At 39.0% G+C, this 23370-nt stretch overlaps 2 protein-coding genes across 5 annotated transcripts; one reads left to right on the top strand and one right to left on the bottom strand.

Moving 5' to 3' along the window:
- Window positions 1-649: 649 nt before the first annotated feature.
- On the top strand, window positions 650-5484 carry LOC110721720 (probable 6-phosphogluconolactonase 2). 2 transcript variants are annotated; one of them, XM_021900919.1, is made up of 4 exons: window positions 650-877; window positions 1881-2088; window positions 2180-2315; window positions 4703-5484. In XM_021900919.1, the coding sequence occupies exons 2-4, from the start codon at window positions 1916-1918 to the stop codon at window positions 5195-5197; spliced, it is 804 nt and encodes a 267-aa protein (XP_021756611.1). In that variant the 5' UTR covers window positions 650-877; window positions 1881-1915; the 3' UTR covers window positions 5198-5484. The 2 variants fall into 2 exon arrangements, with proteins under 2 accessions (XP_021756611.1, XP_021756606.1); XM_021900914.1 differs by lacking the exon at window positions 650-877 and adding an exon at window positions 929-1123.
- A 1203-nt stretch (window positions 5485-6687) lies between these two features.
- LOC110721696 (fructokinase-like 2, chloroplastic) lies at window positions 6688-12395 on the bottom strand. 3 transcript variants are annotated; one of them, XM_021900908.1, is made up of 6 exons: window positions 12055-12395; window positions 10736-11049; window positions 9990-10633; window positions 8357-8828; window positions 7186-7463; window positions 6688-7087 (listed from the first exon to the last, which is right to left on the bottom strand). In XM_021900908.1, exons 1-5 carry the CDS (start codon window positions 12093-12095, stop codon window positions 7267-7269), a joined length of 1668 nt encoding a protein of 555 aa, XP_021756600.1. In that variant the 5' UTR covers window positions 12096-12395; the 3' UTR covers window positions 6688-7087; window positions 7186-7266. The 3 variants fall into 3 exon arrangements, with proteins under 3 accessions (XP_021756600.1, XP_021756592.1, XP_021756598.1); XM_021900900.1 differs by having other exon boundaries at window positions 7186-7505; window positions 12055-12393; XM_021900906.1 differs by having other exon boundaries at window positions 6688-7067; window positions 7187-7505; window positions 12055-12393.
- Window positions 12396-23370: the final 10975 nt, after the last annotated feature.

The following is a 23370-nucleotide window of genomic DNA, read 5'->3' as shown; positions in this document are numbered from 1 at the left end:
CATATTCTAGTAATAAATACATAGACCATCCTAAAAAATTATTTTGCAGACTGTGTACTCATTACTGTAGGATTTATGTCTTATATATATTTCATTAAATATATAATCGCATACAAGGTGGTACATAAGGAACACTCTAGAAAAGAACATACATTTCTAGATAAAAGGAGCACATAGATAAAAATAAAATAACATACTCTGTGTCTTATATCGATGATTAATATTTCACATGATAATATGACAAAGTTTATAGAGGTTAAGGTAATGGTGTATAACTAATATTGCTTCTCACTCCCACATTCCTTAAGTCTAAGTCTAGTAGGCGACTTTTAATTTGCATCAAGATTGGGTGTCCTACTCAGTGTTGTAATAATTATAAATATTCTCCTTATTTATTTTAAATTGTATGTTTGAGATTGAAATAAATTTTTGAGAGAAACTTTTCATCTAAAATAAGAGAGGAAGTATCCGTTTGTACATTAGATGCCCTCAGTAGCTTACTAGCTTTATTATTGTATTATTGTACATCCGTCTTATTTAAAAGTTTGCGATCCTATAACAAAATAAAATAAACAATGAATCCTTTTCAGATAGAAAAGGAATAGCAGGAGATTCAGGATAAAGACAAAGAGTGTACTTGACTTGTGGCAGCCTTGTGCTATGATTTATTATCAATAAATTAGCAAATTATCCATAAGTACGACTACCTCCATTTCATTTTCATTTTTTTTTTTACAGTATTTATTTCATCTGTTTGGGTTTATCCAAGAATTTCAGAAACAGATAAAAATGGAGATGTCGACATTTTAGAGTTAACAAATCAATTTAAAGAAGACGTTTCTACTTTCTTGTGGATCGATTAATGCACGTGTAAAGGGTAATTTCTCTCTCAATGGTTAAAATGTTTTGAACCATTTTATTTATTTATTATTATAAATAATTATAATCAGTAAATAAAAAAAATTAAAAAAAAATCTTTAAAAATTGAAATTTTGGAACTCACCCATTATAAATTGATCATTTTCTTATGACACCCATCTTCTACCTTTGTCTATTTCGGCTTCCATTGCCACCCTTCTTCTTGTTTCTCTCTCTTCAACTTCTGGGTTTTATTTTTTTCATTGTAAGAATTTCTTCTTACTCTATAAAAAATGTTTTTTTTTTTTTTTGTTAGTAATTGTATTTTATTTTTTAGTTCTTGGTTTCGCTTTCGAAATTTTTTTGCACAGGGTCGAACCCAGATGTCTTGGGGTTCTTGGACTTTTGTTGTTGGTTATGATGATAAATGGGTTTATGGGTTGTTGAATGATCTGGGTTTTTGCCATGTGTACATTGGAGATTACTTGGATAACTGTATAATTTTGCTTTTTTTTGCAATTGGGTCCTCTTATTTTGATCTTTGTTAAAGTATTTTTGTTTATTATTTTATTTTTGGATGGTTGAGATGATGATTCTTTGACTTGAATTCATTGTTTCTTTGTTGCATGTATGTTGTATGAAATGTTGGGTAATTTTCTTACTTCTGAATGTTTGGTGTGTTCTGGTTTTGTAGAATTCTGAAATGTTGACTTAATGTTGTTTGTCTACTGTGTAAATGTTATAAGGTAGAATCATGGTGGTTTTTGTTGTTATCTCATGCTTCACTTGCGGTTTTACTGTTCATGTGTGCGAGATTGATTAATATCGTATGTTAACTTGGACTTTCTCGCGGTTGTATATTCTGTAGGGAAGAAGTTTGATATTATAATTTTGAATGTAGGACTTTTGTTTGTGAGATTATTGTTTTTCATGTATAGTTGCATTGTTGTATATTGGGTGTATTACTTGAGTCTTTATTGGTGTTGATTAAAACTTAAGAGTATATCTTCTTGTTGAAACAGAACTTGTTCATCAAATTTGTTGTGTAAAGGAAAGCATGGCGTTTCCTCGAGTTCAGACAAGTAGAGGAGAGTTAAGGATTCATGAGAGTTTAGATGATCTAAGCACTGACTTGGTAGAGTATATATCTGAATTATCAGATGCATCAGTAAAGGAGCGAGGCGTTTTTACCATTGCTTTATCTGGTGGTTCTCTCATTGGCTTATTGGGGTATTCAATCTATTTATTGCTCATTTTTTACATTATTCATGCCTTTTGGTTAATGATTTGTGTCTTGACTTGTATCATTGTGTCAAAACAGAAAGCTCTCTGAAGCACCTTATAACAAAACTATTGATTGGGTTAAGTGGTATATTTTTTGGACTGATGAGCGTGTGGTAGCAAAGAGCCATCCTGACAGTAATTACAAGCTAGCAAAGGATGGTCTCTTGACCAAGGTCCGTTTTTCGGCCTCTTAACTTTCGTCTATAGCTTCTATACTTTCTGAATTGAATGTGTTTTGCCCTGTTTTGAAGCAGATTCATGAATTTCCTTGGTGTCTTCTTTTATTGTTATTGTATCTGTTTTATGACCTTGGAGCTTCATTTTGAATTTTGAAGCCTGCCTGTATGATTTCTACGTTCGTGTCTAGTAATTGTGCAAGTTATTGAATGCTCCTAACATATCTTGATTTTAGTATATTCGCGGTAAGAAGAGAACAGCTAGCTAGCATGTGATTGAAATCAGAAAAGAAAGGTGGGGCAAGAAAGGAAGAGGATGGTTTCTTATGATGTCATTTGCAGTTCTTATTCACATCTATAGTTCCTTGATGCTGAAAGGTTATATGATTCTTGACAAAAATGTCAGATTCGGCACCTTTATTCATTTATAAGCATTTTTAACAAATAGTTAGGAAAATGTTACTGTAAGTTCCCTGATCTGTAGGTTTTATGACTTTTATCTGTCAACTTAGTGACAAGTTTGTTTTATACGAGCCTTTTGTTCATAGATGTGATTTCTCCCTATTTTATGTTTGTGGGTTTGTGGCCTTGTGGGCAGTGCTTTTGTTGATTTAGCTATACCCAAATATGTAATTCAAAACATCCAAATAACTTGCAAACAAAATTAGTTATTAAAAGAGGAAAGGATACGAGCTTGTGACTCAGGAAAAAATGCCTTCTTTGAAACACAGTTGATTGGGTGTTTTCTTTTGTATGCATTATGTTTTGAGCATGTGAATCTTCTTAGGTCAAACTTGTTTTCCATTTTCTGTTTTTATACTTCACCCGAGTGGAAGTTCCCATCAGACATGTTTACTTTCGTGAGCATGTAATGTTTATTGTTGGTTACAAACTTACAATTATGTTTTTGAGTTGAAGTTCTTGCTGCATACCTATCTTGTCCATTACTTCCTATCTTAATTTGTGGTTCCTTTACTATCTTGTACTCTGTGTACTTTGTTAGCTTGTCATTTAGGTTATTAACAACATTTTTACTTGTTAGTCAATACAGATTTTGTTTTGTATCCCCTATCAAGTTAATGTGTAGATGCTGTTTTCTGACTTTTAATTTATGAGATGAGACAATACTAATTGCTTGACCCGATGACACCCATCTGGGTATAGTTCGCTTTAATGGATGAAAGGGTAAGGAAAAGGCCATGTATGAATTTATATGCTACAATTTTTTTGGTAAAAGTGTATACTGTTGCATTACTCTTGTATGTGGCTGATTTTGGTTGTCATGAGGTATGTTTTGTTATAGTTTCTGCTAATTCAAAGGGCATTTCATTTGCAGGTGACTTTTTCCCTTCCCGCTCTCCTTTAAATTACTTGTATTTATTTCTGAATGTGCTTTTTCGAGGGTCTTTTACTCTTTATTACTTTTCTTTTAAGCCTCCTGATCCGTCTTTAGAAAAAATGATGGCCTATTATATTACTAGTTTTAAGGTCACTAAAAATGAGATTCCTTAGGTGGTTTGTTTATTGTTTTCATTTAGTTAAATTTATTCACTGATCTGGTGGTTGGCTAGATGCTCCTATGATCGATGACTTTAGGATTATTGAATCCTTCTTAATTAGAGGAATTCCAATTAAACTAGATCATTTATAGAATGTACTATGCTTGCATCAGCAACATGTAAGCCACTTGTATACTTGATTCCTATCATGGGTCTACATGTTAGGTGAGAAATTTGAACAGTGGTTAGGTTAAGTGAAGATGGTGACATTAATTGAACAATTGTTAGACTAACTAAATTATTATATGATTATTGTAAATCATATGTCAAGTCTTCGAAATGTTGTCAAAACACCACAGTCCATACTACTCTCGCTTGATGGGATATTGAGATGACAGGACTGAAGTTTAAGCTTAGTCTTGGACCCTTTCATGTCTTCAGATCTTATCCTCATTCTTATGAGTTACTCTAGAAATGGAGCTGAGAGACCTCTTGAATTTACTACGTTTCTCCATTGCATTCGTTCAGTTTCCCATATGCTGCCAAACCTATCCTTCCAAGGGCTTTGCTGATATATCTGAGCAAAATTGTTGACAGTGAATCATCCTAATTGAATGCTTGTTACATATGTATTCGTGACATCTAAATATAATCGTAGATGAATAGATGATGATATTGTTTTAATTAGTATCATAATCTCGTAGTCTCGATACATTTGGTTGTGAAAATGAAGATTATAAAGCTCCTGAAGGATCAAAATTCTTTACATGATGAGACATATACTTTGTTGAAAATCATGACCTAAAAATGATCTAAGCTGGCTATAATATGTACTGAAATTTTCTTCTTTTTAATTAATGATTTGTTCTTCCTTGTAAAATTCAGGTGCCTGTTATTCCTAGCCATGTGCACTCCATCAATGATTCTCTATCTGCAGAGGATGCTGCAAGTGAGTATGAATTCGGTATCCGGCAGCTAGTAAAAACTCGGTTGATTAGCGTTTCTGATATCAATGATTGCCCTAAGTTTGATCTCATTCTTCTTGGAATGGGACCTGATGGACATGTGGCTTCTCTCTTCCCTGATCACTCTGTGTTGGGTGTGAAGGACGAATGGGTTACCTTCATCACTGACTGTCCCAAGCCTCCACCTGAGAGGATCACTTTTACATTGCCTGTCATCAACTCAGCATCCAATGTGGCTGTGGTGGTGACTGGTGGTCAGAAAGCAGAGGCTGTACGCCAGGCAATCAATGCGGCTGATGTGGGACCCAACTCCGTATTGCCAGCAAGGATGGTGGAGCCAACAACAGGGAAGCTGGTATGGTTTTTGGATCAACAAGCTGCCCTGAAACTTGACGGAGTTGCAGTTTCCAAGTAGTGATCAACTCATTCGTGTGATTAACCTATGCTTTCGACCCCTCATTTTGGATAGTTGTTTTTTGGCTGAGAAGAGCGTAATAACTGGAGGCTTGCAGATTGGTTTCTTAATTCTTTTTGTGCTTCTCAAGTGGTAGGATTGGTTGTTTTGTGAATAGGCAGCTTTTAGATGGTTTACATTGTATAATTGCACTCATTATCGACTTATCGTCACCATCATCATCTCTTTCCTCGACATTGGTGTATATTTTTGCAGCAAAGAGGAGCAAATTTAGTTTTGTCAAGAAATTTAGTTTCTTACTGTCAGCTGTTAATCTGTTTTAGTGTCATCTTACATGAACTGGTAACCTTAGCCTACAGAATTCTTCTGCTGTCACACCAATGCGAAAACTATGCTAAAATCTAGTTTTTGGTGGTTGTTTTGTAACTTTGTTAGTCCTAAGAAAATGATTTAAAAAAATTAAAAGGAATCAAATATATCCTTGTTGATTGTTTTGAGCCAGTAATGATTGTTTTTAAGATGAAGATTCCAACCTACCATTGAAGTTTATGCATTATGATTAAGAACACTTGACCAAAAGGCATCTCAGATTCCTTTAACGTGTAAAAGTTAAAGATAATATGTGTCACATTAATTTTGCAATCATCGTTAATTGCATATGTGAAAGCTAAATCTATCAAGCAATACATATTAGGTATCAAGCAATACATATTAGGTGTGCTTGATAACTATGTTACTCGGACTCTTCATTTCACTATAAGTGTCTATGGTAGACTTTTGACAAAATTGATACTAAGAATGACCATAAAGGTATGGTTAATTCACACTTCTTTCAGATTTGAGAACTTGGAAAGTTGTCGCGAATGAAAGAGTCCCGACTCTTAGATTTATAGTCTCTTGCATAGGTACTCAAGAACAAATAACATAAACATAAGGATTATGTTTACACAAGTTCATAAGGTGCGCATTCCATGTACCTACTTTGTACGCATATGATCACACATACATATGACAAGAAAACTCCAATTTCTAACCCTTTTTATTACCTCCGGTTCTTATTATTTGCAACAAAGGGGCATTATTTATGAGACATAAAATATTCATTTGTTGCGAGTTATAATAACAAGAGGTAGTATATCATTACCCTTTTTCTCCCCAAGAACCTTACATAATAATTAGCATCTTAATCAAATATAGTATTGTTCCCTCATGTGATGTCTACCAAGAAAAATGATTGAGTTGGGTCGCATTACCTAGAAATAAAAATGAAAGATAAGATTAATCCCCATTAATTATTGCAGCAGATCCAATATGCATTGTCTCCAAAGCAGTAAACCCACTAACCAAAGCAATAATAAGTAATTAGAGATTAATAATTTTGTTAAACAGCATATTACGCAATCACTAATCTTCATTTTCAAAGGTCCACAATCCACATTAAAGAGAAACCCACCGGGTCCTCCAGTAAAAGCTGACACTTTTTAAAAAAAAATTGACATTATAAATTTTAACATAAGATTAAAATTATCTGACTCAAAAGTAAGTTGTTAGGACAAGAAAACTGTGAATATTTAGGGTTATACTATGTATGATTTGATGATCCGATAATTCAGGTGACATAGGATAAGAATGATGATTGGACAATTTGTTGGGGGACCATTTCTTTGCTTTGTTACTCCTTTTTTATGGGAAAATTAATATTCAGAAAATCCCAATACAAGATAAGGTGACTCAAATATATTATCCATCTACCTATCCTAGTATAGAAATGCAAGGGCATGATGATTCCTGAGAAGCATCTCTGTTCATCCCAGCTATGCATGGTGCTTAACCTTGTTACGGCCGAGTTTTGGGACGAAAAGTTCTACCACTGTAAAAAAAAAAAAAAAAACCTACATTTAAATGTAAGTTTTGCGTTAGAACTTAGAAGTGATGAATAATTGGTAAATAAGTTAGGGGGGACAACTGGGGTGGGGGATATAATCTCACCTTAAAGAGGATGTGAAGAATGTAGATTCGATCATGTCTAAGCTAACAAAATAGATCCCTATGGTAGAGACTGAATTTGATCAACTGAGAGTAGGCATTACTGTTCGGAATTCTCTCTCGGTTATAGACCTAATGCCATTAAGGTCGGGAATGGAATCTTCTTCATCTTCTTCCATGCCTTCCTTAGCAGGGAAGCCTTGTTGCCGAGTTATAATCCACTGTTCAACTACTCCACAATTAACAGCATATTTGACTGCACGCTCCAAGTAATCTTTGTCTGTTATAAGATGTGGTTGCACTGTCAATATCCTCAAGAGAGCTGAAAAGACATAGTAAAAACACTATCAACAAAGGATAACTGATATCATATGAGACAGCAGAAACAAGGACGGCAGATAAAATATAAAGCATTTGTCCAGAAAATCAGAAAATACAATTAATGCCTACTAATGCCAAAACCTAAAGATAAGGATCAACCATTTTTTGTTTGGAGCAAGACCCAATGACAGTACTGCAGAAAGATAGCCAGAAGGCCAATGAAACTATAGTGTTGTACAAGGGCGCAACAACACATCTTAAAACTTTCAAATCTATGATACGGTTTTGGCATGATTTGCATCGAACCCAAGTAGTATTAACCTGAGAGATGCATCTCTCTCCCATTTTCTGGTAGGGTACTTAGTTAGCATCAAGATTCCTACCCATGTCTTGTATAAATATGTAGCAAGGGGGGCTGTGTTTGATAAAGATTTTTCCTAGTCAATACTCACATATGCAAACATTTATTTCATCCCACACCATCCCGGGGAATGAATTATTGCACAAAGGCATGTCTTAAAAATGTGAAACTCACAAGATCACATAAGAGAGCTACTTGAGGATGAATACATGGATGGCTTTTTATAATTGCTTAAAAAATTGGTCTAGATTGACATGACCTTTAGGGCTGCAGAGGCACAGTGCTGTGTCTGATTTTTTTTGGGCTGTAAATATGAATTAAAGTCTCACCCATAAGCTACTTGACTGATGCTAGTCAGCAACAAAAATTAAACAGAGCTACTGCTAAAAATTGGCCAAAAGGCAGCTTCATTTAAGTACATAATGCATTTAATGTTTTAAAGAAGAAAAGATGCATTCATGTGCCGAAAATTCAAGTTTCAGTAGATATACCTGCCACTATGCCATCTCCAGATGCCGACATATCCTGAGTGAAAGGAGACATTGGAGCATCTTCCACTCCAAGAACAGCACCATTATGTTCTTTGGTGTAATAGTGAATCTTAGAAGTCCCATTAGTCACAAACAGAACTTTGAGATTCTCATGCCATAGAGGGGCTATAACATCAGGTTCATAATGCTCAAATTTTAATTTCTTATTATTTTTGGTGTCAAACTCTTCAGAAGGCTTAATTCCACAAAGAAACTCAAGTTCTTGTTTTGTGACTTCAATGACATCTGCAAGGCTCCATACTTGCTGAATGAAAGATTTGGTTTCTTCATTGGAGTGCCAAAGTGGTAAAGGGAGGTTAAGATCATAAAAGATGACACCACCTAATTTCTTTGATAGCTTAAGTGCTCGTATAGTCGCTTTCCTCATATTAGCATCAAGCAAGGAAGTTGTAGTGAAGTAAAACATCTTCGCCTGCATTAATATAAAAATAGAATTTAATCTCAACAGTACATCCTATATAGCACTCAGCATAGAATACTCAAACAAGAAGCAAGAACACACTGAATAGATTCATGTACACACTTGCGCATTACATAGAAAAAATAATAATATTTTTAATAAAGAAGAAGATTAACCTAGACCATACCACCTCAGGCTGCATAAACTAGGTGTGAAAATGGCCAGGTGTTTGGTACAGAAGTATGGAAGATAATGAGTCATATATGCACCACAACCATACTTCATTAAGATTAATATTACTATGTCGAGATAATTAGCTACAAGATACACTAGTGGCACACTCACACACCTACTACTACCATGATTTTAACCTTCTGCTAAATATTTTAGAAAGCTTAGTTAACGAATTTAGGTAATAGCTCAAGAAAAATTTAACATTATCAGGGTCTCCCTTTGGTTTTGAGGATAAAAAAGATGGCACAAAAAAGTTTAATTTTAGGTAATAGCTTGCTCAAGTTATGTTTCTTTATATTCCATTATCCTTTATTGGGCCTTGTTGCAGACTTGCAGTTCTATCAGTAGGAGGAAAGAATAGGTATTCTAATGGGATATGGTGGGAGAGAGCGGTATGGTAGAAAGACGCTTCATGATCTCTATCCTTGAATCCCAACAGTATGCCCCATCAAGTATCTCTTACACCAAATAATCAGCAGAGGACACCTTAATTTTAAATTAAAAAGAATTCTGAATTTGATAAGTTGATCTACATTGTTTGTTTTAAACTCTTATTGATTTCACAAGGTTCTATATATGCTTGAGATATTTCTTCTGATTAATAATTTCCCCTTTTCTGATTTTTCATTAATACATTTTCCTTATAAGACACAGCTCGTACCTTCAGTATGAAAAACAATATATAAGCTGCTTCCAGAAGAGGGGGGGGGGGGGAATAATAAAAAAATAAAAAAAATAAAAAGTAGTAGAGGTGTAAGGAAATCTGAACTGGAATGCAAATTCTATGTATATTTCTCAATTTAATCCTTATACTTTGCAGCACTGTAAGGAAAACTTATGTATATTTTAAAAAAATCTTTAAAACAAGGACTTTAATGTATGAACTTAGAGAAAACAGTTAAAAATTAATATAAATAAAAACCAAAATACTGACATTACCTCCTTCAACACATCAATATTGATCTCTGATATTGCCAAAGAATCCTCTGCACAAGGTTTGACAGTGGTCGTTCGTAAAGCACCCCTCTTAGCAATCTTCATTTGTGACACAGCTGTCGGTCTTTTATCATCAACACAAACTGACCGTGTTTGAACATTTTTGACATTTAAGAAATACAGCATGGTCTGCCCATAATCATCATTCCCAAGTTTACCCATGAAAGCAACTCGACCACCCAAGGATGCTAGAGCAATTGCAACACCACCTGCTGAGCTACCAGGAGCCCTAATAAACTTTTCAGGCGCCCACAATGCATCTTTAAGTGCATCATGAATTTCATAATCTATATGCCGATTGGCAGGCCTTCCTGATGGCACAAATGCATGCTGTGCTGCTCCAAAGCAACAAACAAGAGGGGGCCAACCATAAGTGAAGCTTATATCCTCACCATCACCCTTTTCGAATTCCAAATCTATGTCATCATTCTCCTTTTCTTGATCTGCAACATAGACGACCCCCTCTGAATCAGTGAATTCCATCTCACTTTCATGGTCATCTACCTTACTGATCTCTTCCTTGATCTTCCTCCCCCTTGTCTTCTTTTCTGTCTTCACTTTTTCCGTACTGGAAGTTGCAGACACAGCTGAAAAAAATTTCATTTCAGCCTTAAGTACCATAACTTCGCATTCATATCATATAAAGTTGAAAGATATCATGCAATAAGCTAGATAACACAGTCGTATACCTTTCTTTGTAGTTCTTCTCTTGGGTTTCTCAGAATTGCTAGCTGATGCTTTATCAGAGACCTCAGGTTCTGAAATAGAACCACTGACTGACAGGTTAGAATCATCATCCTGCAATTCAATATTTTTCTTTTTTCTACCTCGTGTGCTCTTAGTCTTTTTTGTTCCCTCTGGTTCCTTAGATGCCTCGTCTTGAGCTAAAGATGCTGCAATTGCTTTTTTAGATGTTGCTGACAAAACCCATCTATTCGGTAATCTATGTTCTGTAACTAGCATGAATTCTACAGTAGCTAAGAATGGTGCTTTATAGTTCCACCTGAAATTTTTTTCGCCAACTATATAAGGCACTCATCACACTGATATTGCCAAAATTGAGAGGAAATGCAGCACTAAACAGTTTGGAATAAGAGCACTAATCAGACTTACCATGAATAAATGTATCTTGAACCATATGGACTTGCACAATGTTAATTTGTAATACATTAATTATTTAATGCAGAATCAAAACCTGCTAGTAAATCTAGCAAGTATGTGAAGCCAAAAAATACAGTACTTGCTCGGGGTTTCAATAGCAAACATGCTGCTTGCATATTCGTGGTAATTATTTAGAAACGTAGCAGGAACTGCTAATGTTCCCCTACTCACTCATGCTCACTACGTCTCGATTCCCTCTATATATATTGATATGAAGAAATGTAAACTAACATCATCTTAGTCATAGCTCTTATGTTCATTGGAGTCAGTTAGTCTTAAGTTCTTTGATTTTAGGCTTGATGTTCAGCGGATGCACAGTGAGCACTGTGCATACGCTTCCACCATCATATTTTTATGGGAGCACCATGTTAATGGTACTCCATATGCATATGCTCTAATTCCACAAACAAACATGGTTGAGCTCAGATTCATTATGGATAAGGGTCATGTTTGTTTCAGATAAAGTGCATATTCATTCGGGAGCACGAAAACATATAACAACACCCTCCATCCAACATATAACCCTAGGCTAAAACTTCATAGGCTACATTTGGGTAACAACATGACATTCCTTGTTCAACTACAATTATCCAAAATTGAGAACAATCTCTTACATTCGAGTCCCGAAAAACTAGCATATCAAGCAATAATCACTAGTCAAGCAACACAGATAATAAACAAAATTCTCCTCTGCAATCAGACAATCCCACAAAACCCTCAAGTATTTCAGCCAAACCCAAATAGCAATTAATCAAATAAATAACATATACATACAAGAAAACAATGAAATTGAGTCAAATAATAACTAGCAAAAACAATTGAATTAAAAGAAGGAAAATGAAGAAACCTGGGCAAAGAAAGAAATTGGGTAAAAGAGAGAGAGGCCATAAGAGCAAAGCCTGAAGTAGCAACCTCCAAAGGAGCTCAAATGGCGGTCAGCATATCTGGGGTTTGGAGGAGAGAGAAAGAGAGAAATGGGTTTAGTGGTTTAAGGGTTTAGGAAGAAAATGAAGAAGATGATAGCTTCAAAAACAGAGCGAATGAGAGAGTAGTTAATCAACAATTAGCGGGAGCGGATGAGGTACAACACCTCTTAGAATGAGATTAAAGCTAAATCCAATTTGATAGGTTTTTATTTATTTTTTTAATTTTTTTTTTTTAATTTAACAATCCATTAAAAAAAAAAAAAAAAAAGTCATACAAATAATACAATCCAACAAAGATTTCTTCATCAAAGTTACTATCCTTAAGAGCATTCACTAAAATGAGCATAAAAATGCTCATGAACAAAAATATTGTGCAAAAAGCACAATAAAGTTATTACATCAAGGTTAATTACCACCCAAAAATGTAACCATTTTTTAATTAACCATCCGTTTAATTTTTTATTTTATATTACCACCCTTTAAATTAAATAAATGCTCAGATTACCACCCATTTTTCGTATGTAGGCCCCACCTAACACTTATTTTGACCCTTTTGACTGATTTTTTTCCTCGATTTTTCTCTTTTAAAACGCTCTCTAAACTTTAATTCACATTTCTTTCACCAAATTATACCAAATTTCAAAGAGAAAAATGTGAATTGAAGTTAAAATTTAAAGAGAAAAATCGGGGAAAAAATCAATCAAAAGGGTCAAAATAAGCGTTGGGTGGGGCCCATAGACGGAAAATCCATCGGATTTTTTTAAATAGGTGGTAATCTAAGCATTTATTTAATTTAAAGGGTGGTAATTTAAAATAATAAAAAAAAATTAAACGGATAGTTAGTTCGAAAATGGTTACATTTTTAGGTGGTAATTTAAAAATTTTCCTTACATCAATGAGCAATTTGAGAAATGCTCACGAGCAAAACCAAAATGCTCATAGGATGAGCAAAAAAATTGATGAATATTAAAACATTGGACCCTCATTAAAAACAAACTGCTAAATCTTTTTTGACTTTCTCCACCATGCCGTTTTTTGAAAGCACATAGAATACCGAACCATCCAAAGGATTTGAATGGTGTGAAAGAAAAAAAAAAGTAGCTTACTAATTAAATCCACTGTTTAAGAATATTATTGTCATTTTTATGACAATAAAACCATAAAGTTTAACAATAATTTTCTTAAACAATATATTGACAATTTTACTAATTATTATTTACATCATTATTTAAATATATTTAGATTTTAATTGCTCAAAAACATGATTTATAATAGTATTACTTCATTACACAAAATAATTAATATGAAGCTATTCAAAAAAATAAATTAAAAAAATAAAAAATTAATATGAATATGGTGATGTATATAGAGAGAAATGTTGGTGGGATATTGAAAAAAGTAAGAGAGAGAACGGTGAGGATTTTTTTTTTTTTTTTTTTTTATCATTTGTGGGATAAAAATATAATCACAAAAATGCTCATGACAAGAGGGGAGAGAAAGTGGATAGAGAGATAATGAGGAAGTTTTTTTTTTTTTTTTTCCTCATTGTAGTGAATGCTCTAAATAGATTTTGCACTGTATTTCCCTTGCACATATCACTTAAATAAAACTTTTTCGGAGAGATGATCTCATGATAATCGAATAGACTCATACAGTACTTTTCCAATAGATTTTGTTTTTTTTGGAGTCAATTGAGGATGTGTTTGGAGAAAATTTAATTCAAGTTTCGGGCTTTTTGGGTTAATTTCGAGTCAAGTCAATTTGAGTTTCCATTTTAACTCATGTCTAGTATTAATACGAGTATATATAAGTTTTTCACATTATGTGAGATACTCCTTTCAATCTTGTTTTGCTTCATAATCACCATATTATACTTTATTAAGTTTTTTTTTCACAACAAGGAAGATTTATATAAGCCTAAAGGCTAATAGGTAGAGAACTGCAGTTCTTAGTACAAAAGTAGAGATAAAAGGAGTTGCTATTAAGATGTAGGCTAGCATCTCCTAACTTAGAACAGAAAGCATAAAAGTTGTTAATAATAGCCGTAAACAGAAATGTTGCAATCAGGCATGTTCCCAGAAGCTTGCTTCTTCATACAGTTGAGATTAGTTGCGTTTTGGATCTTTGGCGAAAGCATCAGCCACAGGTTTTGGAGGGTAGTAGTAGTACTTCAGATCATCATCTGTCATTTGTGCTCCCATCTTGGCAAGGCCATGAGCAACAGCATTGGCAGGACGTTTGGCGTGAAGAAAGACAACAATCCAATCCTCTTCAAGCATTCTCTTGATATCTTGGATAATCATGATGGAGAAATTCTTCGGCATTTTCCAGCATCTTGCATAAAGCTTCAGCATCTGTCTCCAGTTCAAGGTGGTGCAGATTGAAATTTTTGGCAGCAATAAAACCTTCCCTTATAGTTACCAATTCAGCAGCCTCTGGGGAAATGGCTCTCAGCTTCAGAGTAAACCCAACCAGCCACGAACCATCATCATTTTGAATTACACCTCCCCCACCAGCCTTGTTTTCACCCTTCTAGCTTCCATCAGTATTCAGTTTCTTATACCCCATTTGAGGCATCTTCCACATTGTTGGAGCATCAGAATTTATCGGGATTCCATTTCTTGTCTGCAATATTTTGCAAATAAATTTTGAATTCTGCTCATTGATTTCTCAAAGACTGCTGTGTTCCTGTAATTCCACAAATGCCAAATACCAATTGCAAAGATGTTTTCCAATCCTTGGTTTGATTGAGGTTAAAACAAACTCAATCCCACCACTGATTGTTTTGAAATTGATTTAGATAATTTCTTTAGCACAATCAATTTTACTAAACACAATCTTCCAAAAACCCGAGGAAGAATGACAATCCCTAAAAAGGTGGAGATGATTTTCATCAGCACCACCACATCTAACACAAATCGGGTCGAAATTTGGAATTTTTTGTTTCAAACGCACACCAACAGGGAGAATTGAGTGAACAACATTCCAAATTAGCATTTTATACTTGAAGGGAATTTGAATGAGCCAAATTTTCTTCCAATTGAAATTGAGGGAATTAGAAGCAAGATTTGATACTGAAATCACCATTTTTGGAGTGTCTCCACCTTATTCTATCGGGTGGAAAAGCAATGGTAGAAAGGGGGGTGGCTAGGATTTTTTGTTGAATATAAGAGGGAAGCAAATGAGCAATTTCACAGAGAGTCCATTTCCCAAAGTGAATAATATTACTTACACACCAGTGAGCTAGATCAGGGGGAATGGGGAGAGTAGTAATATTCCCCCACCCTAGTGTGATACTAAAGAGAGGTTGAACGACCATTACCAATGGTGCAGATCAAGCCCTATCTAAGAATATTTCTGCCTTTTAAAATATCTTTCCAGATTGTGGAAGAGGAAGGATGGATTGAAATTGATGAAAAATGAAAATGAAAGGGCATAAAGTAATTTTCTCAGAAAAATTGTGGGCCCTATAAACATTTATGATACATGGGGAACACCTTATATTGAAATCAGCATACACAAGGAATATTCCAAATTTCAGCGTTTCATTTTATTTGCAATATTTTGACTTTTATACTTGTCGATTTATAGTTAAAATTAGGTTAAACCTTGTGCAATAGATGCACGGATTTAACTAATTATTACAACTAAATTAGTGTGTGGCCCGGGCTTTGCCCCGGGTGATACTTTGAATAATTTCGTTTTTATATTAGACGGTTTAAAAGACGTACTTCATAATTTTTTTTACGTGGTAAATTTGAAAACAATGACAACTGTTTCGGGGTTTTCTGATGTCTTGCGGAAGAGTTACAATTCCGAGACTGGAACCGGACGCCTGTACCTGCAAAACAACGGAGACTCCTTGTGGTGGGAGCTCCGCCTCCAACGGTCAAGTTAGTACTTGATTAAGGAGTAATTAATGCGGAAATTAAAGTGATTGAGTCTCTCAAGGTGAGAGTGTTTAATGTGTGTAATCTGCCTTTTATGCGTTCCCCCCCCCCTTAATGAGGATTAAGGGAGGTATTTATAACCTCGGGAAACGTGTCAATCTAGGTTTAGGTTAACCTTGGGCTGATTGGGCTTCCCTCGGAAGTTGGGCCTAGGTGACCGGTTATCCCAGGTGTCATGGGAAGGACACGTGTCGTGTCGTAATTGGTCCATAGTGGACGGATCATTGCTTGACACGTGGCAGGCTCCTATTGGCCCATGTGACGGACACATGGCGGAACCTGATTGGTCCACTTGTCAGATGGTGATTGGTGGGGAAAAATCCCCTAATCATTTGCCCCTCACAGGTGGCACGTGACTGGTCACGTGTTACCTGTGACAGGTATCGCCCTGTAACAGGCGACGGCCTGCTACAGGTGTCACTCGGCGAGAGGCCGAGAGATTCTCCCGCCAAAATTATGAATTCTGGAAGTGACCCTTCGCCTTCTCACTTCGCCTATATAAAGGAGTGTTGACTTCGGTCATTTTCACACTTGAAAACTTTGTGAAAGAACATTCGGACCCCTGAACTTGCTCTGACATTTTGGACCCTTTCTGCCTACCGCCTGCTCTGACAAGCCGACTGCAAAGGATTTTCACAACTTCATCAATCGTCACTCGTTCAGGTAACCGTCGGTTCTCTTACTCTTAATTTTCTCTTTACTTTATTCTTTTTTGAAATGGCACCACGGAAGCACACGACACGACCTAGGTTAGTGATCAGCCGGTCACCGGGGACGGCTGAATCTAGGACTAGGAGTGCCGCCTGCCCTTTTCTGGACCCATCTTTGCCCTTTATACAAAGTCCGACTGTATCTGTGTCTATGCAGAGCATGATGGCCAGAACAAAAAAGACTGTCAGGATCTCAAACTCAGACGGCTCCTCCCACAGGGTGCCGATTAGTGAAACATCTGACCAGGCGCCAGATGTGGAAGTGAAACAAAGCGGCTTGAAAACCGGCAGTTCTGAGGGAGGAGTCAAAGTGACCCCTTCCCATTTTACAGTTGACAATTCTACATTCTCTCCTGCTCCTTTTAAAGGAGAGGAGGCGGGCCCCTCCGGGAGAGGGGAGGAGTCGTCCTCTTCGGACTCGTCAGAGGACGATTTCGAGTCTAGCTCTTCTGGCCATGCTTCTCTGGACACAGAAGAGAAAAACAGTCGCCTACAAGAGGCGAGGCTTTCTCACGCAGTTGAGAAGGGGGACGATTGGGCGGAGCCATCCGCCTCTCACCGAGAGCAAAATACCCCCTACTACTACACGGTACCTCGAGGCCGGATCACGGCCATGCAAGAGAAAGTGGAGAGCTTTATCGCAAACCACACAATGGGCCCCGGCTTTTTAGTGTTCGTGCCGGATCCAGAAGACACAGTCGTCTGGCCGGCTGGTACCAGTTATGACGGCGCCTGCTTTGGCTGCTACGAGGCGGCCATCAAGGCTGGGCTGCGCTTCCCACTACATCTGGCTGTTCAGCGGATCTTGGATGGGTATGAGTTAGGGTTATGGCAGTTAGCCCCGAACTCTTGGGTCAACGTACTCGGCTATGTGGCCGGGTGCGAACTGCACGGGGTGGAGCCGAGCTTCGAGGCTTTCGCCCACATGAACTACCTCATCCGGACCCCTAAGGCAGGCGGTACCGGCTGGTATCAATTGACGAGCCACAGGGGCTACCTCATGACGAGAGGTAAAGCAAACAAATGGAAGGACTGGCGGAGCACCTTCCTTATCATTGAGAGTTCAGACACAGAGCTGAACAAGCGCTTCAACAGGTGGAACAGGAATCCGCCCCTTCTTGCAGGCGGCCGCAGCATGCCGCCTGTTCCCCCTAAGGCTAAGAAAGAGATCCTAGATAAAGGACTCTTCAAAGTAGAGTCGAAGGTGAACTCTACTTCAGGGGTACGAGAGCAAGTACCCCTGCACTGCGTCCCGAGCTTCAAATGGCTCTACGACGAGTACTTTTTGGCCGCCTGTGGCCTCAGCAGTCGGTGCTCAAGAGGTAGCCGGCCTGTCGAATACTCTGCTGTTCCGTGCATTTCTTGTTATGACTTTTATTAACTTTGCTATTTGTTTTTGCAGCAGACGCCATGAGCAAAATTACCGCCTCCAAGACTGCGGCGGCCATGTTGCGGGCCTCCATCATGCAACAGTCTTCAACCGACTCCCCCAACAAGGGGGCACCCTTGGTGGGCTTCGAACCTTTCACCCTCTTTTTGGAGTTGTGGTTATGCATATACTGACTCTTTTCTTCTTTTTTAGACGGGCGCTCCAAGAGCTTCTTCTTCCCAACAGCCGGACCCCAAGGCCCGGAGGACGACTGTTGCGAGCTCTCCTGGTTCTGCCAGGAAACATGCGGCGGCTGAGAAACAGCCGGCCACTTCTTCTAAAACTCCAGCTGGGCCACCTAGAAGTATGAAATTGTCCTTGTAAATTTTAGACTTGCTCCCTTCTTTACTAGGTCTAATCCGTTTGTTTATGCTTGATGCAGTCGGCCCTCAGGAGCCTGACTTGGTCGAGGTGGACAAGTCTATGATCAAAGCCGTTCCTCCAGCTGAAAGGGAGACGGTTAGGGGTGTCGGCACCCTTGACCTAGACGGGATTGCAGGGGTCCTTGCTGAGGTATACTTAGCATATTTTTGAGTATTTGAATTCCAGGACGCCTGTTTTCTTTTTTGTTTGGAAACTGACGCCTGTTCCCCTTTTTACTTAGGCCCTGCTCCGAGTGAACGGTCTTCGCAAGCCGCTTGACCGGAAGAACAAAGAGGTAAAGACTGCAAAAGCTATGGTCGCCTCTGACTGTGATAAGGCAATGTTTCAAATTGCCCAAAATGAAGTTCTGACCATTGATATTCTTTATTATCAGGCGCAGGCTACCGCCGCTATCCGGGCTCAGTTAGAGGCGGCCCAGAAGAGGAATAGCGTGCTGGAGGCGACCATCAACAACCTCAAGGCCGAGCTGAGACCTCTTCGCCAAAAGATGTCCTCATACGAAACCTTGGAGAAATCCTTGGCGAGCGTAAAGGTACGCCTGGTGACCCAGGAGAAGAGTCTTACTCAGGAGCTCTCGGAAAAGGCCGAGCAAGAAAAGAAAGAGCTGGTCCGGGAGATGATGGAAGACTCTGCTCAAATCCAGCGCATGACTTGGGGCCGCCTCTTCCCCAATGCCGACTTTGCCTCCTGGGAAAAAACGTACCGCCAGTGTTCTGATAGATATAATCAAGAGATCCTGGCGGCTGCTGAGGAAGAGGCACTGGAGGAGGAGGAGCAGCCGGTAGTGGCGCTTGTGCCGCTTGGGGGTAATGCATCGAAGAAGGATGCAGCTGAAGCCGAGTCTAGCAAAAAGAGTGCTGACCAGGCGGTAGCTGCTAATATTGAAGATCTGCCCCCTTCTTAAGCTTTATGTCTTCTTTCCACGGCCTGCGTGCCGTTTGTTTGTATTTACCCGGCCAGGGGGCCGGGGCTCTGAATATTTTGTCGGTCTTTAATGACCGGCTTCCTTTTAATGAATATTTTTGTTTTGCTTCAAATTTGTTTAAGTATTGAATATTCTGATATCCAATTGTACACTATACCGACTGTTTTACATGGCCGATAGTTGCAGACAGGTACGGATAGTTAGTCACGCCGCCTATGCCCCTGGACGACTGGTGGTCTGTTTCCAGGCTAGACGATCAGTCGGCCATTTATCCAATCGGTATTCGAACCATTTTAAAGACTGGATTCCCTTTAGGCAGGCGGTCCTGTCATTTGTAAAATTAACCAAGTAGGAAAGTGGTTTTCTACTTGTCATGTTTTTAGGCTAGAGACTTTAGGCCGTCTAGGCCGACTGTTTCCCGCCATATTTAATCTAGTGTGAACAGGTGTTGTATGAACACCTTTTTAGTTTCATACTAAATTTTTAAGGAGTGACCAAGTAAACATGATTGTTACCTAGTCGCCAAGTAACTGAGTAGTAGAGGTATCAAGCGGTGGGTACCGGTTGTTCCCCTTTATTCGCCAATGTTTGTTGGCTTTTAACTCATAGGTTGTTAACCTAGCAGGAGTAGTGGTTGAGAGCCCCTGTTTGCTAAAAACAGGCGGACGACTTATACCTTTTAGGCTCCATACTAAGTTTGAGAGAGTGACTATGAGTTAAATTTGGCGTTACTCAGTCGCCGTCACTCCTGCTTGAGTAGTAAAGGTACCAGGCGGCGGAGGTCGGCTGAACCTTTTTTATTCGCCAATGTTTGTTGGCTATTAACTCAAGAGGTACCCCCTGCATTTATCCCAAGTAATACAGGCGTTCATCTGACTCAGATGTCAACTGCTACCACTGGTTTGGTTAGTGATAGAGTTATCCTTGTCTCAAAAACGGCTACGTGGTTGCCCTTGGGGACACTCGTATAGGTGCCGTGTAATTAGTTTATAGAGCAATGTTCCACCCAAAAGGGAGCTGCTCTCTGCGACGAATTTCATCCGAAGGGATGCCGCCGGACGCCTGCTATGATGTTGGGACAGGTCGTATTAGTTTTGAAGATTGGATCAGCTGGCTTGGCGCCTGGTCTGATCATTCGGCCTGTGGCCTTGGTTAGTCCTTTGGTGGACGCAGATGCTAAGTAAGAGGAGGGCAGCTTCCTATTGGGTAAAGGTACAGGCGGCATGCCCCTCTGAAGATAGAGTAAAATACTCAATGGAGAGTAGCCGACTGTAAAGGTACAGACGGCATGCCCCTCTGATGATAAAGTGAAATACTCAATGAGTAGGCGACTGTAAATGTATAGGCGGCCTGACCCTCTTAAGTAAATAAAAATTAAACATGGAGAGTAGCCGACTGTTTGTCAGTAGGCATGCCCCTCTTAAGTAAAAATGAAAACTGAGTATGGAGAGTAGCCGACTGTTTGTTAGTAGGCGTGCCCCTCTTAGTACAAAATTGAATATTAAGTATGCAAACTTTTATTAAGTAGCCCTTGACTATTTATATCATTCAAAAGAAATATTTCTTAAGATTATCTACATTCCAAGTTCGAGGCAACGGTTGGCCGTCTGGTGTTTCCAGATGGTAGTGAGGTCAGTAGCCGGACGGTGAATTAGTTTGCCAAACCTTTGGCACTTGTCACATTTTTTCACCATCTCCATCACATCTGCTTCTAAAGTAGGCCAAAAGTATCCCTGCCGCCTTGCCCGTTGAGCAAGCGTCCTACCGCCTATATGGGAATCACAGTAACCAGAGTGAAGATCATCTAGTATCTCTCGCCCCTTTTCTGGAGTAACACACTTTAAGAAGGGTTGAAGGTACCCCCTTTTGTGAAGTTCTCCCTTTATTATTTCAAAATTGGTTGCTCGTTTTTTCAGTGCTGCCGCCTGTTGATGATCATCCGGCAGGGTACCATTTGTCAGATATGCCCTGATTGGATCCATCCAGGTTGAGCTTCTGTCTAAGATTCCAATAGGGTCTTCCTCAATGCTTCTCTTCTCCATTACTTCCCAAAAAACAGTTCGAGGAGTATCACAGGAGGCGGATGATGCTAATTTTGAAAGTGCATCCGCCTGGTTGTTTTCTAATCTCGGCACTTGGGTCAGATGGAAATCCTCAAGGGAGCCGACTGCTTGTCGGACCGCCTGTAAATACTTGATCATGGCCGGATGGGTTGCTTCGTATTCGCCATTGTACTGACTCACTATCAATTGTGAATCGGAACAGGCGTCTATTTTTCTTGCCCTTGCCGCCTTGCACATGCGGATTCCGGCTAGTAAAGCTTCATATTCTGCCTCATTGTTTGAGGCCTGAAAACTGAAGTGCAGAGCATACTCGTACCTGTCGCCCTCTGGCGACTGACATATGACGCCTGCTCCACAACCATTTGAAGTAGAGCTTCCATCCACATATACCTTCCAGACTTGGTCTGGAACTTGAGAGTCAGGAGGACGAGTCATCTCAACAATAAAGTCAGCAAAGGCTTGCCCCTTCACTGCTTTTCTAGGCTCGAAGGTAACTTCGAGGCTCTGTATTTCTATGGCCCATTTGATCATTCGGCCTGACGACTCCATGATGGTCAGTGGCCGCTTGATAGGTTGGTCTGTATACACGACAACTGCATGTGCCAAAAAGTAGGGCTTTAATTTTTTAACAGCCATGAAGAGTGCAAGACCAAATTTCTCCACTAAGGGATACCTCAACTCGGCATTTTTCAGTACGTGACTGACAAAGTAGACCGGGAGCTGACAGTCGTCTCTTTCAGCAAGGAGAACAACGCTTAACGCATGATCAGAGACGGTCAGGTACATGTAGAGTACTTCTTTGGGCAAAGGGCTGACCAGCCTCGGCAAGGAATGCAAGTGAACTTTCAATTTCTGGAAGGTCGCCTCAGCATCCGGCCCCCATTCAAACCTTGCCTTTTTCTTAATTGCCTGGAAAAAGTATAGGCATTTGTCGCCTGATCGGCTTAGAAATCTTCCCAAGGCCGCCAGACAACCTGTTAACTTCTGAACCTCTCGGATGGTACGAGGCGACTGCATGTCGATGACCGCCTGCACCTTCTCAGGGTTCGCCTCTATTCCTCTCTGATTGATAAGGAATCCGAGAAATTTCCCAGACTCAACTCCAAAGAAACATTTCTTGGGATTGAGCATGACATGGTGCTGCCTGAGTGTGGCGAAAGTTTCTCGGAGGTCCGACAGATGATCTTTCTGAAGTTTAGACTTGACAATCATATCATCAATATATGCCTCGACATTTCTCCCAATCTGATCAAAGAACACAGTGTTTATCATTCGCTGGAAAGTGGCCGGGGCATTCTTAAGACCAAACGGCATGACCGTGTAACAATATAACCCCTGATCAGTGACGAAGGCCGTCTTCTCCTGATCTTTCTTCCATAAAGGAATTTGATGGAAACCAGAGTAGGCGTCCATAAAGCTCATCAAAGCATGGCCGGCTGTTGAGTCGACCAGGTTATCAATTTTAGGCAGAGGGTAACTGTCTTAGGGGCACGCCTTGTTTAAGTCTGTGTAGTCTACACACATTCTCCAGGTGCCATTTGGCTTTTTAACAAGCACCACATTTGCAACCCAGTCTGGGAAGTAACATTGCCGAATGAACCCTACATCAAGTAATTTTTTAACTTCGGCGGCTGCCGCTTGACTTCTTTCTTCGCCATGGTTCCGCTTCTTCTGCCGTACCGGCTTCTTTTTCGGATCCACGACCAGTTTATGTACCGCCAGATCAGGACTAATGCCTGGCATTTCATGGACTTCGAATGCAAAGATGTCCTTGTA

This window comes from Chenopodium quinoa, unplaced genomic scaffold, assembly GCF_001683475.1.
Source record: "Chenopodium quinoa cultivar QQ74 unplaced genomic scaffold, ASM168347v1, whole genome shotgun sequence".
Classification (NCBI taxonomy): Eukaryota; Viridiplantae; Streptophyta; class Magnoliopsida; order Caryophyllales; family Amaranthaceae; genus Chenopodium; species Chenopodium quinoa.
The sequence above is the reverse complement of the archived record's forward strand: the minus strand, read 5'-3'. Positions and strand labels throughout refer to the sequence as shown.